This window comes from Xenopus laevis, chromosome 9_10L (genome assembly GCF_017654675.1).
Source record: "Xenopus laevis strain J_2021 chromosome 9_10L, Xenopus_laevis_v10.1, whole genome shotgun sequence".
NCBI lineage: Eukaryota > Metazoa > Chordata > Amphibia > Anura > Pipidae > Xenopus > Xenopus laevis.
In genome coordinates, this window is record NC_054387.1 from 63,960,113 (window position 1) to 63,983,491 (window position 23,379).

At 37.9% G+C, this 23,379-nt stretch overlaps 1 protein-coding gene across 3 annotated transcripts in view; it reads left to right on the plus strand.

Annotated features, from left to right (window-relative positions):
- Positions 1 to 23,379, plus strand: part of thsd7b.L (thrombospondin type 1 domain containing 7B L homeolog) — a 196,712-nt gene that overhangs the window by 101,397 nt on the left and 71,936 nt on the right. For all 3 annotated transcript variants that reach the window (XM_041576036.1, XM_041576037.1, XM_018235749.2), the window contains exons 9-13: positions 1,103 to 1,291; positions 4,047 to 4,284; positions 12,299 to 12,414; positions 14,380 to 14,512; positions 17,805 to 17,908. In XM_041576036.1, the coding sequence (XP_041431970.1) occupies positions 1,103 to 1,291; positions 4,047 to 4,284; positions 12,299 to 12,414; positions 14,380 to 14,512; positions 17,805 to 17,908 (780 nt within the window). The remainder of the gene's footprint in view (positions 1 to 1,102; positions 1,292 to 4,046; positions 4,285 to 12,298; positions 12,415 to 14,379; positions 14,513 to 17,804; positions 17,909 to 23,379) is intronic.

Sequence of the window (23,379 nt, forward strand, 5' to 3'; positions counted from 1 at the left end):
CTACAAAATGTGCCCAAATCACCATTGAGAACATTCTGATGCCTCCCAACTGATTCCTTAAAGAAGGGTCTTAGCAAAACATCATCTCTCTTTATTATTTCCCTGCCAGTTGTTAGGATATATTGTACTTTGTGAAGAGAACAGGAGAAGTTTATTGAAGGCAGCCAACTGTTGAATAATATTTTGGAAGCTAAATAGGATCCAGCATGAATAGAGAAGATATAAAATAATAACAACAGTAAAGTCTTTACTTGGGATTAATATACTTTCTAGCTCCTAAAATGAACAAATAACTTTGTAAGTCATTTTTGGGTACTTCGACTAGGGAATAGTCCAACTTCGATTCCAATGTCTCTTTAAAACTTCGACTTCGACCATTTGCCATCTTAAACCTGCCGAAATGCTGTTTTAGCCTATGGGGGACCTCCTAAAACCTATTTAGAGTCGATTGGTGGACTTTGAGAAATCAAAGTTTTTTTGGGGAAAAACTTCGAATCGAATTCGATTGAATGCGCTATTCCTTTGATCGTTCGATTCGAATACAGCAGAATACTGACCTCTTTGACCCAAAAAAACCTTCGACATCCCTTTGGTTGGTCTTTTTGGATTCGAATGTCGAAGTATTTTCAATTTGAAATTCGACCCTTGATAAATATGCCCCTTAATATAGTAATATATAGTAAAAAAAAAGCCTGAGTATCTATACCTACATCATATTAAAATGTATATCTATCATGAACTTTGCCTTTAGAGGAATTAACCCTATTACTGAATATCTCCATACAGTCCAAGTTGTTCAAGTATAGCTTATTCACTTGCAGCATCTATAGGTTCATTAAAAAATGTGTGTCTATGCAGCTGTGAGGTAACAGGCTGGACTTCGTCAGTTTACATTTGTTATAGATTTGTTTCATAAATTGGGCCTCCCCCAGCTTTTCTACATTGCCTTGGTACCCTTCCAGTAAGTTTAATGTGCACCCATTGTTATCCTTGAATAAATTCATAAGCACTGACTCATCTCTCTCTAATTTTGCATTGCAAATAGCAGCAGAGATAACTATCCGATAAAGCCTGGTACATCACTTCTCTCTTTCTAAAACAGGACAAATCATCTCGGATGAGCTCTGTGTGGACAACCCTCCTGTCCAACTGGTCTGTAAAGCGCCTTGCAGCCAAGATTGTGTAATTAGTGAGTGGTCGAACTGGTCACCGTGTTCTCATTCTTGCTCTGCTAAGAACATGGAAGGAAAGCAAAGCAGGACCCGGTCCATTCTCGCAAATCCTGGGGAAGGTGAGTCATTCTAACTTCTGCTAATGATGAAACTGTTAAACGAAGCATGTCCCTGTGGCTCCTAGAGAGAAATCAGATACTCAGCCCATCTGGCATTTGCCTTCTTCTCTCAGCCAACCCTGGCAAGCATGGAGCTGAGGAGTTTAGCTAATTGCATGTTAATCTGAAAATCCTTCAGTGCCAGGGCTTTTTTTATCGATGTTATGTTTAGACCAAACTGATTCTTTGCAAAGGTGATCTGTGTTAACATGGTTGACAGAAATATTGTGCATAATGCAGTGTCTTTAATTTACTCTAGTTAGTAAAAACTCATTCACTTATGTCCAATAGTGAATTGTACTTCCATTAAAGAATTGTATAAATAAATAAAATCCAGTTTTTCACTGTGTGACCAGTACATAAATTTATACTTATCCGGCTTTGTTTGGCTGCCAGACCTTCCAGGATATCAATATACCTATGGGGCCCCTGCAATGTTATTGAGAAGACAGATGGTATGGATCAGACTTCACATATCCTGTAATCTACCTTGTGACGCAGAAAATACACAGCGATGGCTGGTATTCCAGTGAACCTTAATTGATATCCCTGAAGGTCTGGCAGCCAAATAAGTATTTATGTACTGGTCACACAGTAGAAAACTGGATTTTAATTATTTATACAAATCTATAATGGAAGGACAACATGAGAAAAATATGACTTAACAAGCTTCCTTACAGGAGCTATAGTGACCATTGGACCATTGAGTTTTTAGGAGCATTTTAATTCCGGGATGCACTACCTCTGCATGCATTGTTGAACTACAAAATTACTTGGAGGCTGCACAGTCCTGCACTGTGATTTAGCAATGTCATCTATTCTAAAACTGTCACGATCGCCGCCCGGAGCAGTTCCAGGAGCTCCGGGCGGCGTGTCCTCCCCTGCCGGCGTCGCTCCCAAAATGGCGGCGCCCATGGCCGCCACATGGGTAGCGGCGCTGGTGCGATGACGTCGGCACAAGGACGCTGATGACGTCACTATGGCGCCAAATTCAAATATAAAAACCCTACCAAGAAGCCAGAATGGCGCCCAAGTATAGGATCGATTTCCTACATGTTTCCTGTGAACTAATTAAGATATAACCTTGCTTCTGATCGTTGCCTGACCCCTTGCCTGGACTTTGCTTGCTATTCTACCTGCCTTTTGAACTCTTGCTTGGATTCTGATTTTCTGGCAAAATTAGATTTGTTTTACAACCCATAGATAATTTAGCTGAGTTCTTGGAAATACTACGGAAATAGTGGCATTCCAGTAAAATGTCACTGCTTTAAACTTCCTTTTACTGCATCTACAACTTTTTTATTTCTCTTGGATTTTGAGAGCAACTCTTGAAAAGTATACATAGGCGTTTCCTATCTTCTACTTTAAATGTACTGTACAAGGATGTTATTCTTCTTCAAATGATTTATAAATTGATACCGTAATCAAATGATCTAAATTCTTCTTTCAGATTGCTTTAAATGGGTTTTACGGGTAGCAAAGCATGCTGTATTTCTCCTGATATGTGTCCAATTGTTGTTCTATTTAAACATGCACAACATAGTGATACTGACCATGCATTACCCTATTAACTTGGAATCAATAGATTGATTGCCATTTGTGTCTGAAATATAAAAATAGAGGCAAGTCAATAGCACAGAAGCAGCATGGTCCTTGGATGGAGAGAAAAAAAAGAGACTTCAGGCTAAATGGGGGTAATTAGTAAAACAGCAAAGTTTCAACAAGTAATTGGTTTGTCCTACTGACGTACATGGTCACTGTAATTGGGATGAAAATGCTTTCTTTCCATCTGAAGAGCCTAGGTAATGCTGAGTACAGTAGGGTGCTGTAGCAACTGACAAACCTCATCAAATAGGAAGCGGCAGAGATCTTTGTCTTATGCTAATGTACCCAAGTGGAGCTTTTCTTGGTGACCTTCAGACTATAAGCCCTTTAGTCAGCTTGGCACAGAAGTATATGTTCTTAGTCTCAATTATTTGAAAGCTGCCCTTTAAATTGTGTCTGTTGGGATGTCAACACTGACATTCCTGGAGTAAATATGCTCTTCTAGCATCTGCCTCCTTCTTTTCTCTTGTCTGTTTCTATCCTGAAAAGGGTGAATTTTTATTGACATGCAAGTACAGGTATGGGACCTGTTATCCAGAATGCTCTGGACCTGGGGTTTTCTTAAGTCTACTAGAAAATCATGTAAACATTAAATAAACCCAATACTATGGTTTTGCTTCCAATGAGGATTGAGGACATCTTAGTTTGGATCAAGTACAAGGTACAGTTTCATTATTACAGAGAAAAAGGAAATCATTTTATATTTTAATTATATCTTAGTTTGGATCAAGTACAAGATTCTGTTTTATTATTACGAAGAAAAGTGAATTTTTAAAAATTTGGAGATTTCCGTAATTTGGAGCTTTCTGGATAACGGGAACCCATACCTGTATGAGGAACATAGATTCCAGCTTCTGCAGTTAAGTTGACACCAAACTATTCATTCTATATTCAAACTGATTGAGGTAGTCACCTTGGCTACGCACGTGGTAGGCCAAACTGAACAGATTTGGCCTCTGATTTGCTTTTACAAGCTGTACTAGGGTGCTTCAGGCAATCAGATAGACTGCTAACTGCATACACTGGCCAAACCAATCTAATATGTAGCCAGTATTTGATGTTATATTGATGTTAAATCCATTAATATTACCAAAACATCTTTATGTTGCAGGTGGAAAGCCATGTCCGCCTAGCCAGGCATTATATGAATATCGCTTGTGTAATGACCATCCCTGTTCAACATTTTACTGGGAGAGCACCCGCTGGGGTGCCTGTTCTGCAGACCCATTAATAACAACATTAAATACCTCAGCAGTCAGCTGGAAAGGGGACAGCACATGTGGAGTGGGGATACAGTCCCGGAAAGTCTTCTGTGTCAAGAGCAATGTTGGCTATGTCACCAGCAAAAGGTAATGTGCACTCAGATAACATCTAGAACATAAACTGGAATTATTCCTTCCTGGACCTACATAGTAAGTGGATTATTCCCTGGCTCAATTAATGTTATTTATTTAAATATCAAATATACATATATACAGCATATGTACCTGTATAAATAAACACATGTATATACGTATAAACAAACATTTATACATATGATTTAACCCTCATGATGAGTTGGAGTAAAGCAAACATAAAAAGTCTTTCTGGGTGCAAAAGTAAGTGCAGTGATTGGCTATTTGGTAGCCTCTATGTGGACTGTCAGCCTACAGGAGACTCTATTTGGCAGTGCACAAGTATTTTTGAAACCAAAACTTATCTCCAAGCCAGAAACTCAACCACTGGGAGCACCATCCAAGTGGTTGGATAGCAACATGTTTCCACTGGTTGGGGATAACTACCTTAAAGTATAATAAACCTTCCATGTCAGAAATCCTTTCTTCAGGGTCGAAACTGGGCCAGCGGGGCACCGGGAAAAAACCTGGTGGGCTCTTGTGGGCCCTGCTGGGCCAGTCCTGTTCCCCGCACTAATCTTCTTGCCGTAGGTCACGGCAAATACAAGGTGCACCCATGCACACATGCGCATGTGTGGTGGGGGGGGGCGACTTGGCGGAGGAAGCCAGCAGCAGGGGACCTGGAGGGGGCCCTGCGACAGAAGCATCCCATTCCAACTCTGCTTTTCTTCCAATCTCACTGAATATCCTCTTAACCTCTAATATATACTTTTTAAGGTTAAAGGCATATGAGGTGCTTTGGGCGCCACTTTACTTTAAAAAAAATTGCATGCATTTTGGCAAATCAAGAAAGTTGAGGTGCATGCTTTTCTCAAATGGTGTCACTTTCAGCAAGTGGTATCAATTATGCTATTAGTGTCCAATACACATAGAACAAGCCAAATGCTACTAAGCAGTGGGGAATTAATTATTTCTTTTGTCTCTTGACTGTATCCTGGCTGGCTCTGCCTCTGATACACACAACTCCAATCCTCCCCAGTTTGGGCTCACCCCTTTTCCCCAGCAGAGAGTAACCTAGGAATAAAGAACTTTGGCTGACTGCCTATATTACCTTTAGGTAAATCTGCTGTTGGATGCTAGTAAGGGCACCCTGGAATTAATGATACTTCCAGACTTTTGATAATTTCAGTATCCCTTGTGTGCCGCCCAGCAGTACACTTGCATTTGTAAATGAGCTTTTATATCAGGGTTTCAAAACCTATGGGTTGGGTCCCCTTTACTATTCAGACTGGTCACCTTCAATAAAGTGTTATTAAAACACATTAACAATGTAGAACCCAGTGTTTAAATTCCAAAAAAAGATGCATTTGTTTGGTAGTGGAGACCTATTGCTCGTCCCTAGAATACAGTGTTGATTGCATTAGTCAGATCTGTATTGGTGAGGGCAGGAACCTTTTAACTTGCACATCATGCGGGCAAACAAGTTATGGATCATCAAGAGGTGTAGCCAAACACAGAGCCCTCTACTGCATGCTTTAGTATCTTCTGCCACTGACCTTTTGCCGGATTTTAGAGTGCAGCTAACCTATGGGCGCAAATGCTTGCTAAGTAGGCACTAGGGTTTGCTTTTGCATATCTTAGTGCTCTAGCAATTGCACTTTGGGGTAAATTACCTATTTTTTCTCCTTCCCTAGAAAATAATGATTAAAAGGTGGAACATAACTGGTTATGAACCAGTTTTTGGGTTGACAATTAAATTGTCCAAATTAATGTGGATTCCTTTGAAAAAAGGTTTAAGAAACACTGCTTTATTACATCTCTTCATATGCACATAGCAACCCCCCCCCCGAATATCTATACATACATGCATGAAATTCTCAGTGGCTTAATAGAGGAATCCAGTCTTGTTGGGACCAGTAGGATGCTGTTGCTGATTGGCTGCTGTAGGTTACTGGAATGCACTGTACCTGCTGAAAGCTACTAATTGGCCATTTAACTCAAGCACTTGCCTATGTAGAATAATTTGCATTCAGTATACTGTACCTCCCTTGTTTTGGTGCTTACTACTGTGTGAATGCTGACAGGCAGTGAATGGGTACTCTATGCACACAATAGCTTGGCTCACATACTTTACTGTCTACTTAAGGACACATAAAAGGATGATAAATATAACTTATTCCAAGAGTCTATTTTGCTCTTTAATGTTTAATATCATGCTTGTTTGGTTGTTTGTAAATGAGCCTTCCACAAAATGATTAAATTGCTCATGCAGATAAAATGATCATGGTAGGAACAAGCTCGCTGCTTTTATAAGGAAGCCGCTGAACTCTAAATGCTCCATCACGGACCACGGCTGCCTTCTAGATGTAATGACTTTAGATTACAGCAATTTGCTTGGCAGAAGAAGAAAGCAAAGTCAGATGGACTGTATTGCAGACTATTTTGCTCTTGAAAACATAAAGAATGCGCTAAAACATCTGGCAGCCAGCAGTGGATTCAGTTATTGTGGACAGCAGGTAGAACATTTGTGTGTGTGTGAATTGGTTCTCCTAAGGCCCACCAGGGGACCTGATAGAACCTGATATGTAGGGCCAGTCTATGCATCATTAGATATAAAATGTACTATATGGTAGCTGTAGCACAGTGGTAGACATAAGAGAGTTGATGGCATTTGCAGAGCTGTCAAACCCTTCCCCCCCAGATTTTGGACTTCGTCCCTAGGTCTCCTGTCACTCTTAAAGGAGTTGTTTACCTTTAAATTAACTTTTACTATGATGTAGAGCATAATATTCTGAGACAATTTGCAGTTGGTTATTTTTTTTTTATATATGTGTTTTCTGAGTTATTTAGCTTTTTATTCAGCAGCTCTCCAGTTTGCAATTTCAGTTTGCTAGGGTCCAAATGACCTTAGCAATCATACATTCATTTGAATAAGAGAATACAATATGAATACCAGAGGGCCTAAATTTACAACTGAGTAAGAGAGGCAGAAGAAGGCAGATGAAGATGCGAAATAATTCAAGAACTATAAAAAATAAAAAATAAAGGCCAATTGAAAAGTTGCTTAGACCATAACATTCTATAACATATTGAAACTTAACTCAAAGCATATCTCCGATTTCTGATGATTTTCAGAAATTTTGGATGCTTTGCAGTCCGCAATCCGATGTGTGCATGCGCAGAACATTTCAATGATGTTAGCAGAGCAATGCGAGTGATGTCACTTACGGGTTGGAAAAGTTTCAGTCCCTCAACTAGCAAAGTTTTAGGGGATCTGCCAGGGCCTGGGCCCACTAGGAGACTTCTTGATTTCATGACAGGCCAGTCCAACCTTATAAAGGGTCAGAAGTGCACAACTTTATATTTGCTAATTTTATTTGTAACAATGGAATTAGTTCTATATTAGTGTAAAATAATAGTAGATATATATGAGTAACTCAGGAGTAAACACAATTATAAACAGGCAAAGTCTCTCCAGCGACCCAAGATGCATTATCCCTATCTTATATCAAGAAGCAAAAGTGTTTAGAAAAAAGGATGCACTCGTTGTGCATTGAGTCCATTTATTAAAGGCTTTTGCGCCCAATAACACTTTCCTGAAGTTGCACTAAGCGCTGTATCAATAGAGAATTACACAATAATGCCATTATTAGTGCACAATGCAAGTGACACAATCACCACTCTGAAAATCTTAGTCACAACTTGCATGTGACCACAAATCTGTCCCTGTCGAAAAAATTTTCTCATCACTAGAACTCTGTACTTCATACACGAGCCCTAAAGTGATTAATAGCGTTGCAGTCAGCAGCCCTTGGGTAAGCTTTTAATAGATCCCAGCCTGTACTTGTATGTCGTTTTTACAGTCGCAGTTTTATAATTTAATAGATTACAAATGACGTGTGTGGATTAATTTTCAATGTTTCTATCCTTATTTTTGTTGAGGAAAACTGCACTGTATGTACAACCATTAAGGTAATTGCTGTGTCTGTGGAAAGGAAAAGTTACTATCCCTTAAATGATTCCTTATTGCTAGATAGAGAATTACAGTAATAAAGAAGGTGACAGGCTTTTCTGCAATGCATTTAGTGAGTCAAGGCTGCGGTATAAAACACATAGCTTTAAGTGCTCGGGCATGGAAAGCAGTGGCAATTCAGCAATTATGCCACCATACAGGAACCCAATTTTATAAATTTAATGTAATGATAGAGCATATTTCTCTATTTCCAGATTAAGGATGTCCAACATGCAGCCCCCTGCTATTGTTCAATTTAAACTCCCAGCACAAATTAAATCTAGATTGTAAAGGACCATTTTATTCCTGCTGAATTGTGCTTAGTACAGGTATGGGATCCAATACACTGGAAACCTGTTATCTAGAAAGCTCAGAATTATGGGAAGGCCATCTCCCCTAGATCCCATTGTAATCAAATAATTAAAATTTTTAAAAATGATTTCCCTTTATTCTGTAATAATAAAACAGTACCTTGTACTTGGTCTTAATTAAATGTCCTTTTCAAGCAGAACAATCCTATTGTGTTTAATGTGTATGGAGATCCAAATTACAGAAATACCCCTTATTTGGAAAACCAGGTCCCAAGCATTCTGGGTCCTATACCTGTATATGAGAATGCCTATACTGGCATAACTCATGGCATCCCTCTATGTAAAGTGTAATAGTAAAATGATGGGGTTGTACTTGCAGAACTGTGCTTAGTACAGGGCAAGGCTAGGTCCATAAGGGTGACTGATATCCAGACCTGCTTTCACAAGCATGAAGCAAGGTCTAGCTAATGTACAGTATCTAGCAGAATTACGTCAAAGGCAACTGGACATTTGGAATTTTCTTAAACGTTTCACCTCTCATCCGATGGTAGGGAATGGTAGGGAATTCCCCAGCATTTGAACCCTTGAAGGGTAGTAAAGTCACAGACATCCAATCACAATGGTTCCATTGAAATTCAGTAAGGTGTTGCAGAGGCTTAAGGTGAAAACAAAAATTCATAATAAAAATTTTCCAGATGCCATCTAGGGCCTGGAAGGCGACTCTAGCTGTGGGTCTTGCATTGATATTTCTTTGTATACAGAGTCTGGCATGCAGGAATATAATGGAAATAATTTTAAAGGTAATATATAACATTGCAATGTGGGGGCCATAAAGGCAATTCTGCCTAGTGCAAAAACCCATAGCAACCAATCAGCAGTTAGCTTTGATTAGTTTCCTACAGGTAGAATAAAACAAGACAAATCAATGAGAAAAATCTAATATGAAGGTACAGTGGTCCTTTAAGATCTCTGTTGAGTCTTTTATCTATATGTACTTTTCTAATGTGTTTTATTTGTTGGTCTGTAAGTCTATTCCAACCCCTGAGAGCTAAAGTAGGTTCATAAATAAAAGACAATTATAATGCTCAGTTATCTTGGTTTGAGCTACTGCCGAGCACCTTTCATGGCAGCCTGAATGCAAGGCTTTCAAGGCTACTGGTATAAAAATAATAATAAAAAGATTCAAAGAAAAACAGGGGTAAGATTACAGGGGATGATAGAAAGTATAAGAAGATAAGGTGGGGGATCTAAGGGTAATGGGGTGACTCAGTATTTAAAGTGGACCTTTATAAACATCTTAAAATTATCTTACTGTAGCCCTTTCTTTATAAGGCAGGTGACTCATGTTTAATTATAGATACAGCAGAATTCTCTAATAAGAATACTCTGTTTTGTTTTTGCCTGACATTGCTATTTCTGCTTCCATATTCACAAAAAATATTCATAATCTTAAATATGGTGAATTCTGTAACTCCTCTCATTTGGGCTCATTTACGAATGCAAGTGTGATGTTGTGAGTATTGATGCTATTGTGTAGTTATTGCCAAACATGCTCCTTTCACTTCCACATTGTTGCACTGAGTGCCTGTTATGAAGCCAGTGTGCTGATAGACACAAGAGGACCCTCAAGCTACTTTTACCTGTATGTGGCAGTAATTCTAGTGTTCCCACAATGGGCTGTGTCAGTAGGTGCAACAGACTTGTGCTCAAAGAATCACATGGTAATGCTGTTTTAAAGGGGGTGGTTCGCCTTACTTTTAGAATGTTATAGAATGGCTTATTCTAAGCAACTTTCAATTGGTCTTCATGTTTTCTTTTATAGTTTTTGACTGGTTTGCCTTCTTCCTTCATCTACTCTTTCCAGCTTTCTGATGGTGGTCACTGACCCCATCTAAAAAACAAATATTCTGTACAGCTACAAATTAATTGTTATTGATAGTTTTTATTACTCATCTTTTATTTATTAATCATCTATGTATGCCCTCTCCTATTGATATTCCACTCACATATTTAAATCAATGCATGGTTGTTAGTGCAATTTGGACCCTAGCAACCAGATTGCTAAAAATTGCAAACTGGTGAACTGCTGAATAAAAACAAGCTAAATAACTCAAACCCCACAAATAATAAAAAATGAAAACCAATTGCAAATTATCTCAGAATATCACTCTATACAACCCCTTTAATGCCATAGCTGAAAGTAACATACATATACCCTGTTGCCTTTAGGGTTTCCACCTTTTCTTGAAAAAATACCAGCCTTCCTTTAGATTTATCTTTTTTCCCTATTACTAAAATTGGAATCAACCATCAGGTGGCAACCCTAGTTGCCTTTCCTTGCTCTAATGGGCTGAAATTGGGCTACTGAAATGGGCAGGGCAAAAATCAGCCCCTACGTGGGCATTAGCCTCCTCTCCTGCCTGCACCAGCAACTGTTGTGTCGGCTCAGGTGTGGGCACACGTGGCTGATTTTGGTGAAAGAACGTAAGAGAGAGCTTCAGCCTGCGTATTTCAGCAGCCCAATTTCAGCCCCTGTGTAGCACTAACCTAAATGATACTCTGCCTGACTTTTTCTTTCTTGTACATCTAATAAAGTATCTCTGTTTGACTTATAACCATCCCTGTCACTACATTTCTATTCTCTCTGACTCACTGTATTTGTCCCTATGCTTCCCTCTTCACCTCTGCCTCCCATTCAGTTCTCCCACCTCCTGGTGTCAACTTGTCTGTTCCATCATTCATTCCTCTCCGCATGCCTGTACCCATACTCGCTTTCACGATAATAGATTTCTGTCATTTTTGTGACTAAGAGTAATAATGTAATGCTGAAGTCTCCTTGCTTCCCCACCTTGTGTTGCTTTCTTATCAAATGGAAAAAGCAGTGCACTAGAGCAGACTTAAAAAAGAAGGTGGCGGAAGTTGATTAAAAAAAATTCAACCAAATAGTATATTGTTAGCTGTAATATTGGATTTTTACTATTGAGTCCTATACTCATATGTACCTCTTGTGTCAGAGAGGTATTTTCTTGTTGCATTCTCATTATTCTGTGGATGGGCTACTGTGGGTGATATCACTCCAACTTGCAGTGCAGCAGCAAAAAGTGATTGAAGTTTATCAGAGCACAAGTCACATGAACGGGGGCACCTGGGAAACTGGTAATATGTCTAGCCCCATGTCAAAATTCAAAATTAAATATAAAAAAAATCAGTTTGCTCTTTTTGAAAACAGATTTCAGTGCAGAATTCTGCTGGAGCAGCACTAATAACCAATACAAAAAAAACATATGACAGAATCCCTTTAAAGGTGAACCAAACTTTTAATGAGAAATCTGGGGCACTCGCATTATTAGCATGCCACCTGTACCAGAAGTTCCCTCCAAATGCAATGGGCATAGTGCTCACTAGGGAGGTTTCTTGAAAAAATATTATTGTTCTGACTTTCCTCCATCTGGAGTGTGGGCTGTGTTCATCTGCAAAACCTTGCATCTGTGTATTCTGTTCTTTGCACCTGGCACCTAATTTAGACATTTAGACGAATTTAGGCATTAGGATTAGGCATAAATATTGGGAAAAAGATGTTTTCTTTTTTTCTGTAAACAGTTTGCAAATGTCTGCAATTTTATGTTTTGCATTTGTATTCCCATTTCTAATTGAACTCTCACAGTATGAGTGAGTCTAGTTGACTTATTCATTCCTTTATTTACAGATGTCATGAGGCTACAAAACCTGAAACAATCTGTCCCTGTCTCCTCCCATGCAAAAAAGACTGTATTGTCACCCTTTTTAGTGAATGGACCCATTGCCCAACATCATGCCTACCTGGTAAGTCCTTATTAAATGGGAAATTGAGCTCCTGATTTAATACTTTTCTGTAGCTAAACATTCAGACCATTATAGTTCCAGCATTTAGAGACATTTGGGGTGATCATTACTGCAGTAACTAGGATCAAAGAGTTAAATTCATCTTACAATATACATTGTAGACGGCACCTTTGTTCCTTTGCAGCTGCTATGGAAATGCTGTGCCACACAATAGTTTGTCTCACCTCTAGACACAGAACTGGACATTATAATAAGATGAAAAGGAGCAAGAAGTTCACAACATAACTTGAAGAATAATTAGCTCCTAAGACAAGAGAGAATAGCAGTTAGAAGAAAATTAGGAGGCAGTCTGAGCCATTGTCATTGAAAGCTTCACTGAAGTTTGTCATTATGCAGAAATCATATCTCAGCATGCAGGCAATGCAATAAGATAGTATTTTAAGTATTTAAATCCCACTCAAAATACATTAGCAATGGACAATGTCTATGTAGGTACTGTAGCTGTGATTAATTACAGCTCCTACAAATGTTTCATGGGCTGTTATTCATGCACTTCCATATAGTCGTGGTCCAAAAGTAGAATATTTATAAACAGACTATTATATACAGTTCTATGCTGCCTTTATTTCTCCATTGCAAAACTGGTGAAACCCAAGCTTTATTATGGGAGATTGAAACATTTCTTCTGTTGAGTTTATGCTAAACTGCAAGTGCTATAAAATTATGACAATAACACAACAGTAATGATAATAATAATGGGTTAGTGCATCCCCACTGTACCAAAGCCCATTAGTATGTTAATTGGCCCTAGTGTACTAGATAGGGAACATAGACTGTAAGCTCCACTGGGGCAGGGACCGATATAAATGACGAACAATCTCTGTAAAGTGATTTATAATATATCAGCACTATATAAATAAAGGACAATGAATGCTGTTATTCTAGCACAGATGGCTATATTTGTTAAGAGAGATACCTTACCAGGGACTGTCTGATTTTTACATTTGGAAAGCGATTTCTGAATTTTTTTTAACCATCTGCAATTTTTATTGGAACATCAGTGCTGGAATAAATTAACACTAATTCAGCTCATAATGATCTGTTCGTTTACATTTATGAAATAAAACCCATAAGTCAGGCATATTTTATTCCAACACCTGCTACTCCAAATGAGAACAATTAGTATTTTGAATCCCCATTGTTGAGTGGAATTGTATTTATTTTTCAGGGCTGTAAACATGAGCAGAATAAACTTAAATGCCATTTGAGAAAGAAATCTTAGACTTTCTTTAGTGGGGCATTGCCACATTAAGTCTTAATGTCAACATGATCTAGTGATTGGATGGTATGGGTTAGTGGAACTGCTACTAGCTTTCTTGGTTTTATTGTACCGGTATGGGACCAATTATCTCCAATACTTGGGACCTGGATCTCCATAACATATATTGACTAAAAAAATCAATTAAACATTAAATAAACCCAATATGATTGTTTTGCTTCCAATAAGGATTGATATCTTAACTGGGATCAAGTAGAAGGCACTGTTTAATTATTACAGAGAAAAGGGAAATAATGTAAACAATTTTAAAATATTTAATTAAAATTGAGTCTATGGGAGATGGCCTTCCTGTAATTCTGAGGTTTCTGGATAGTGGGTTTTTGGATACCGGATCTTATGCTTTTAGAAATGACCCTTGGTCAAGTAGAGTAAAGCAGGTTTTAGGAAGAGACTAAGCATGGCTGGCTTCAGTTGTACATGAGTTGTACAACCTAATGGGTTCTACATACAAGTGCTGCTTTGTGAGGCCCCGCTTGTTTGTGAATACATGGAGCAGAAACAGCACAGGGATAAAGATGTCTGGAGACCCATACCCAAATATAGGTCATGGGAAAAATATTTGGAATTGACTATTAATGACTATATATTCTTATGCTCACATTGCCTTTATGTGAATAATATTTTAGGCAATGCCACCTCTGTAAAGCAGTCCCGGTACAGAACAGTGATCCAAGATGCTGAGTATGGAGGGCAGGAATGCCCAGATACCCTGTATGAGGAGAGAGAATGTGAAGATATCCCCACATGCCTAAACTACAGGTATGGTGTTTTTTTTTACTGACATTAACTTTAAGTTAGCTTTTTGCACTTCTTTGAAGGGAAATACAGTATATATTTGTGAAACTGACCATATTCCCAAATGTATTCTCTAAATTTTAAAAGGTTCTAACTTACTTTTATTGCAGGATTTAGTCTGGGTCATTTACAGAGACCCCAGACACAAGTGCAAGAGTACTAGGGCCACTAAGGGCGACAAAGTGCCCCTTGAAAGAATGCTTGTGTCTAGGGTCTGTCTGCTGACTGCACTTCCTACTTGTCACCACCCCTCATGTACGGTATGGGACCTATTATCCAGAATGCTCAGGATCTGGGGCTTTCAGGATAACGGGTCTTTCCGTAATTTGAATCTTCCCACCTTAAGTCTACTAGAAAATCATATAAACTAGGCTGGTTCTGCTTCCAATAAGGATTAATTATATCTGAGTTTGGATCAAGTACAAGGTACTGTTTTATTATTACAGAGAAAAAGGAAATCCTTTTTTAAAATTTGGATTATTTGATTATAATGGAGTCTATGGGAGACGGCCTTTCCGTAATTCGGAACTTTCTGGATAATCGGTTTCCAGATAACGGATCCCATACCTGTATACAGAGCTGCTGAACATTTAAAAAGGGAATTCAGGGATCAGCAAAACATAGACCACTGAGCCCATTCTTCAGAAGATTTTTCTCTGTATTCTTTTGTAATTTTTTACTTTATTCTGGATTAGGTTGAATAACAAATCCTCTGCAAAAGAATTCAAACCAAACCCAAACTCTTATTTGCATATTCAAATGTGAGGATGCATAATATAAAAATGCATCCTCTGTTAAGGATAATTCCTGTTTTTTACTGTCCATTACTTTAAAAAAGCATGACATTAAGGGGCAGATTTATTAAAAATGTAATTAAAAATTAGAGTTTTCAGGTTAAAAAAAAAATTGAATTTTCAAGATTTATTATACCCTAACCCTGTAAATAGCTTCAAATTGAAAATACACCATCTAAAATCTGTCTGTCATGTAGAAGTCAATGGCAGAGGTCCCTTGAACCATTTGAAGATGTTAATAGCCTTCATGATGTTCCAGTTTTTTTCGGAGGGTTTTGTTCAAAAACTCGATCAATTTGAGCAATTCAATTTTTTTTCCCACAAAACTAGATCAATTTGAGTTTTCGGGTTCTTAACCCCCACTTCACTGATTCTAGTTTCTTCCATTCTAGTTTTTCTTAAATTAGAAACCATTTAAGTTGTGATTTCATTCGAGGTCTAAAAAAAGCTCACATATCTCTAAAATTCCAACTTTGATAAATAACCCCGAACAGTTCAGATTTGGTTCAGCTGATTACTGAGGATTCTCACATATCTCTACAAACAATGCTGGGATTTAACTGAATCCCAAAGGGCTTTATTCTAAAGCCTAATTTATTTGAGATTTTCAGTTGAAAAAGATGATAGTTTCAGTGTTGCCTTTCATGAGGGCAAGTTCATGCATGGCTTTTTTATTCTGTGAACATGCAGCAAGATGAGGGGGTAGCACCTTCACAGAACCTACAGAAGACACAATCATATGATGTAGCTAATTATGCACTCATTTATATATACACCTAAAGAACCGGAGGAGCAAAAGTAAGCTTGTTAAACTACTGCAATGATGATATGGAAGAAAATACATTAATAAATAAAAAAAGCTACCTGAGGAAATGTTCTTTTTTCTCTCTTTTTCTTAAACTCCCTCTCCACATTCCCTCTGAGACTAAAAGGTAATGGAAACATTTCAAAGAGATCACTTAAAAGCACCCAGAACCATACTTCTGAAGCTGATAGTTCAAGGTACGTGCAGGGAATGGATAACTATCTTAACAACTTGGTTTTCTGGAAGCAATATAAGACAGAACAATTAATCATAAAGAGAAGAACTTTGATTAAATGCCCATTGCCAAGGCTCTTCTGGTGGAATGAACTGCCAGTTGTTTGAAGGGGTGTGGACTTTTCATAACAGTTTTGTTCAAGAAAGTTCTCCTAGGGCATGAGGTTACCAAGCACAAAAAGAAATCTTTAAGTTGTCTCTCTTGTGCTGTCTTCTGTCTACTTGGTGCTGAGTAGGGACAAGGATTAGATTTAAACTAGACTTCATTCTCCACTCAAATGCATAGAGAAAACCTCAGCATCTCATGATTTACAAGGCACAGCACAGCTTATCCAAGCAAATATTTCAATAGAAAAAATATGATGACCTATTTCAGTGAAGGAACATGGTGGGACACGGTGAGCTGAGACCAATATGTGGATAAAGATTGTTTCATGTTTATGTTCTGCTTGGACAGCTTTTTGACAAGATGATGTGCATGTTACATCATCAAACAGCATCGATGACATCATAGTAATTCCACGTCTCCCTCTTAATGACTCAAACAATAATGTCTTGTACATTAACAAAATAATAATTATATTGACGAATTTAGTTATGTGACATTCCAAAATATCTACTATAATCAAGGAAAGCAAATGTCAAATTCATTCGCACTTGGGCATATTTTTTCGCAAAGGGTTGTTGTGCCCATGTTTTTTCCTGAGCGTTAAAATATCACACTGTCTTTCAGTTTTTTGTGAATTTGCATTGAGAAAAAATAATTGCAAATGGCTCACAAATGAGATTGGTGTTTGAGTGCAGGCACTGTGCGAGGTCATTGTATGCGGAAATAGTGTTCACAGCAATTAAATTTGAAACTCTCAAACGTTTTTGCGAATATTATCTCCTCCATCAAAGTCACGGCATAAATGCAGAACGTTTGCATATATATTCGCAATTTAAAATTTTTGCCATATTTAAAAAGCTCTTATGGACAATCACAGTGAGAAAAAAAGATCTCAATTCGCACCCTCTTATCCAGCTTTATAAATATAACCATGCGCAGGGCAAATCTATTCACTGTGGGAACCAATCTGCCCTGCGAGAAGTTTATAATTAAGCCCCACTATATTTAAATCATCATTGAAAGGAAATTGTTATGATATCTTTGTTACACAACTTCACATTCCTTATCAGGTTTCATTGTCTGAGAAACACTATGTATATCATGTAAAATGTATCCTTATAAATGGTTCCCAGTAATCAGTTAGAATTGATTCTTAGTGAAATCACTTGCCACCTAACTTGTAAAAAAATAATGAGGATATTAGAAGTCACCTTGGAGTTCCATGGTGGGATATCTTGAGGAATGATCCTTATAGTTTACAACAGGGCATTTTATTTTTTCTAGTCCTGATTTTTTTAAATTTACCATCGACAGCTGGAAAACAAACCAATGGAGTCCATGCGTGCTTGTTCCGGACTCTGTGCGACAGGGAATTATGGGAGGCAGCGAGGCATGTGGCACAGGTCTACAGTCTACAGGTAAGCCTTATTATACATGTTTCTAATAAAGGTATGCCATTATATATACTGTATATATATATATATATATATACTGTATATTACAAGGTACGAAATAGGGATGCACCGAATCCACTATTTTGGATTGGCCGAACCCTCAAATCCTTCATGAAAGATTTGGCCGAATACCGAACCGAATCCAAATCCTAATTTGCATATGCAAATTAGGGGTGGGAAGGGATAAAACCTTTTTTACTTCCTTGATTTGTGACAAAAAGTCACGCGATTTCCCTCCGTCCCTAATTTGCATATGCAAATTAGGATTCAGTTCGGCTTGGCAGAAGCATTCGGCCGAATCTGAATCCTGCTGAAAAAGGCCGAATCCCGAACCGAATCCTGGATTTGGTGCATCCCTAGTATGAGACATAACTTTGCTTTTGAAAGCAGTGCCCATGCTTTGCCTATATGGGTAACAAGACTTACAGCAAAGCTTGTGCTTGTTCACACTGAAAACTCACCCTTGGTTTGCTTGAGCAGTTTATTTGAATCTATGTCATGCAAAATAAATTGGTTTTCAATATTTTTTTTTAAATATCAGAGATTCCAAATCCAGCACTGAAGTGTCATTAGGTTAAAAATATGGTTGCTTTCCAAAGGTCCTGTTTGAATTGTTCTCCAATGTAACTTCAGTACTCTCATCTGGGCTGGAAACCAATGAAATTATTGATGCAAAAAAGTTACAACTTGCTCAGCCAATAAAAAGAGGAAATAATATTTATGAGGAGTAAAATGAGCCTTTCAGGGATTTTAATTTTCATCCTGATGGCCTACTCTTCCGAGAAATGGATGTAATGGTAGAGTTGGGATGTCATTGCTCTAAGGATAGCAGCCAATGATTCATGGTTATAAATAAAAGTGATGAATTCCCAAAGAGACTTTATGACTGTGCAGAGACTTTGGTGGTATAAGTGAGGTTAAAATAAGAGGTTATTTGTGTCACTCCATAAAGTGGTGCATTAGAATTTTCTCAGTGTGCAGTACAACATGTCTGTATCGTTCGTTAAGAAGGCTGAACTTTTGACAGCTTATCCAAGCGCAGGTACTTATTATTTTTCTTGATGGAGACTCAAGTACAATTTCTGCTACCAAGCAGAGAACCTTACAGCCCTTTCATCCAGGATTCTTGTCAGCTTCTAAGACTAATTTTCTTGCCAGTTTCAAGGGAAGATGCGTCTTTTCCCAGCTGCCTTTTGTGCCTGTTCTTTGATCCCTCAGACTGAGGATAGGTGTAAAGTGACCTGCTCTACTTCGGTATCAGCTTCCCTGTCATCGAAAGTAGGGGAAATCCGAAACATCATTTTAGTTCTTCTAACCGCATGTGATTAGACTCTCTGTATTATTTTAGTATTCTGTTTCCTGAATATGCACCCATTAGACCTATAACATGTCCCTACCAGAGAGTCAGATGATTTTCAATGCAATTATGGGATTCATTTTATGCTCTAAACATATTTCATGCACTCGTTTACTAACTATATATCATGAAATATCTTAGCATCAAGTTTTTTTTTGAACCCTGAATTCCTATTTGCATTCTAGATCCTGGAAGCTTAGCTTGAAGATCAAATAGGATTAGTAGGATTTGGGGATGAGCACTTATTTTGCTTTACTATATATTTTTGAAACTACTACTGATATACCAATGTTTCTCTATACGTGTATGGAACCTATTATCCAGAATGCTCATGACCTGGGGTTTTCCAATGGATCTTTCTGTAATTTAGATCTTCATACCATAAGACTTTTAGAAAATCATTTAAACATTAAAGGGGTTGTTCACCTTTAAAATAACTTTTAGGGGCTGATTCACTAACTTCGAGTGAAGAATTTAAAGTAAAAAAACTTCGAATTTCGAAGTGTTTTTTGGGCTACTTCGACCATCGAATGGGCTACTACGACCTTCAAATACGATTTCGAATCGAACTATTCGAACTAAAAATCGTTCGACCATTAGATAGTCGAAGTACTGTCTCTTTAAGAAAAAACTTCGACCCCCTAGTTCGCCATCTAAAAGCTACCAAACTCAATGTTAGCCTATGGGGAAGGTCCCCATAGGCTTGGCTAACTTTTTTTGATCGAAGGATATTCCTTCGATAGTTCGATTCGAAGGATTTTATCATTCGATCGAAGGAATAATCCTTCGATCGCACTATTTGCGCTAAAATCCTTCTTCGACTTCGATATTCGAAGTCGAAGGATTTTAATTCCCAGTCGAATATCGAGGGTTAATTAACCCTCGATATTCGACCCTTGGTGAATCGGCCCCTTAGTTTGATTTAGAGAGGGATAGTCTGAGATAATTTGCAATTTGTTTTCATTTTTTATTATAGAAGGTTTTTGAGTTATTTAGATTTTTATTCAGCAGCTCTGCATTTTAAGCAATCTGGTAACTAGGGCCCAAATTCCCCTAGCAACCATGCACTGATTTGAATAAGAGACTGGAATATGAATAGCAAAGCTCTGAATAGAAGGATCAGTAATAAAAAGTAACAATAACAATACATTTATAGCCTTACAGAGAAATTGTTCTTTTAGAAGGGGACAGCGACGCCCGTTTGAAAGCTCAAAAGAATCAGAAGAAAAAGAAAGTAACTATTAAACTATAAAAAATAAATAATGAAAACCAATTGAAGAGTTGCTTAGAATTGCCCGTTCTATAACATAATACAAGTGAACCACCCCTTTAAGGGACATATTTATCAAAGGTTGAAGTTAAAAAAACTTCGAACTTCGAAATCAAAAAAAACAATCAAATGGTGGTCAAAGTTTTTTTGGGTCGAAGTGGGCCGAATTTGGCCTACTTCGATTCGAAGTTTTTTTAACTTTGACCTTCGATCTCCCAAACTCCCCCAATTGCCTCCAGGCTAAAACAGCACTTCGGCAGCTTTTAGGTGGCGAATGGTCGAAGTCGAAGTTTTAAAGAGACAGTACTTCAAAAAAGAATTTCAAAGTTTTTTCAAATTCGAATCGAAGTTGGACTATTCCCTAGTCGAAGTAAACAAAAAATAGCTCGAAATTCGAAGTTTTTCAATTCGAAACTTCACCTCGACCTTTGATAAATCTGCCCCCTAATAAACTTCCCTTGATTCTGAGCTTTCTAGATAAAGGGTTTCCAGATAACTGATCCCGTACCTATATATATATATATATATATATATATTATCTATATCTGTAACCTTGTTATGAGCTGAGAGGGCCCAGCCTAAAGGCCAGTTAGTGTGAGATTTGGGGTGAGTGCTTATTTGTGCCCTGGGTACCCCTGGGACTATAGCAGTGTGTCTGTTATGTATTTAAAAGCTTAAGTGGTTTGTTTCACCCAAGTCAAACCTTATCTATTCTACTCTCACAGCTAAATTAGACACTGTCCTCCACAGCCACGTATGTGGGCCTTTCAGATAATTTCAGAAAATGCAAAGGCCAATGCACTTGTATCTCTATCTTTGTTAATCTAAAATTTCAGTGCTATAGTGAGTACTTACAGTTTACTTGGGTGTGATTTACCAGTACAGAGGTGTCTGGGGCATTCTAGGTCTTCTGAAGCTCCTGGCTATTTCCCCATTCGATTTCCTAATACAATTTGCTGGAGGTGGTGACCCCTGACCTGGTGAGGACTGGATGTAATGCAGAGTGCTTAGATCAGATGGCATTAAATACAATAATCAATACTGATATTTTATATAAACAAACATTTTGCAGCAGATTTTTGCATAGTTTTGTTCTTATAAAATGCCAACTGAAACTGAGTGGCTGCGGTATATGAATAGTAACTGGAGCTTAATGAAGAATAAACAGCTACTGGAGCTGTAACTGTAGTCCGGTCAAGCATGGCTCAATTGGCTTTCACTTAACTGCTTCACCCCAGGGATGCCAGGATCTGTGATATGCTCTGTGCATTAGCACTTAACACCCAGGCATCAGTCTGATGGAACAGAAAGCTCTAACCATATAACTGGTCATGTTGACTTAATGGGGGAAAAACACAGGTTGTCTGTCAACTTTAAATGTGAGAAATCACACTCCTATGGTTATAGAGCTTGTTCACTTAATGTTACAATAAGGCAAAAAATATGGAATCTACTGCGATAAGAACAGAGAAGTTGTAACTCCTTTTATGCACTTTGTAGTTAACACATCTGTAGAACTTTTTTTATTATTCACCTGCTTTCATAACTTAAAATTTAAAAATAAATTATAATCTATCTATCTATATATATATATATATATATATATATATATATATATATACACACATATACACACACACTTTATAAAGTTTAGTATACTTTTTAGTTTTACACCTATTTTGTTATTATGCTTTGTTTATATAGCACTGACATACAGAGGCCCAAGAATCAATGGTCATTTTTTTCCGGAGCTAATTAGCTTGCCTCACTAGATTTGGAATGTGGGATAAAACTGAAGGAAACCCACACACACTTGGGACGACATAAAAACTCTTTGCTGAACTTGGCAGTAACTACAGCTGTTTTTCCACAGCAGGTTTTATCAATATGCACAACACTCGTGGCCAGTAACTTGGATGAAAAATCTATTTGAACACTGAAAATGCTTAAACATGCACACGTTTTGAAGCACTTGGTAGTGGCTGACACAACTTGGAGAGTTTTACTTTGAAATTATGAAAAAGGTATTTTGTGTGCAAAATTGCACTTTGCACACTACAGTTGTTTGTAAATGATTCCTTCTATCTGTAGTCATTCTAAAGTGGAATTTAGCTTCATAAAAATATAACTCTATAATCTGACAGGGCTGGAATTGGGGGCAAGCAGAAGAGCAATGTACCTTGTGTGCAACTATAGGGGGGGTGCTGGGCACATACCACATCTGCATGCCTTCACCTGTTTTGTCTGGGATTACAAGAATTACATTGGGTGCTAGCAAATCTCAAATCTGGTTGGTGAATAAAAGATGCACCTTACGCATGTGTGTTTCCATCTGTCACTTACTCCTAGGTGTGAGATGTGTAAGCTGTTCCATGCATATGAAACAGCACTTCTATATTCAGAAAATTAATTTAGCAAATCCATTGTGATGGGGTCCTGTCGGCCAGAATTGGGTTTCAGTGAATATCTCCCATGTTGACAGCTCATCGCTTGGATGTATTGAAATTAACACACATTTTGATGCAAATCAAGTGTATTTTTCATCTAGTATTTTCAGAATGGGGAGTGGGTCACTTCCACGGTACACTTATAAAATGGTGTTTGCATCTAATTCAGAGGACTCACTGCTGCAGGAACCATGAAGGTACTACCAGGTCTTCAAAGGCAACATCTATAGGGTTCCCTAGCATCAGTAGGTACCACTGTGCAACATTCATCAAAAGAGGCAGGATGAACCTGCCCATAAGATTACAATTCTCCATGTTTTTCAAGCTCAAGCTTTAATTGTGGCCGTAAAATGGAACACAT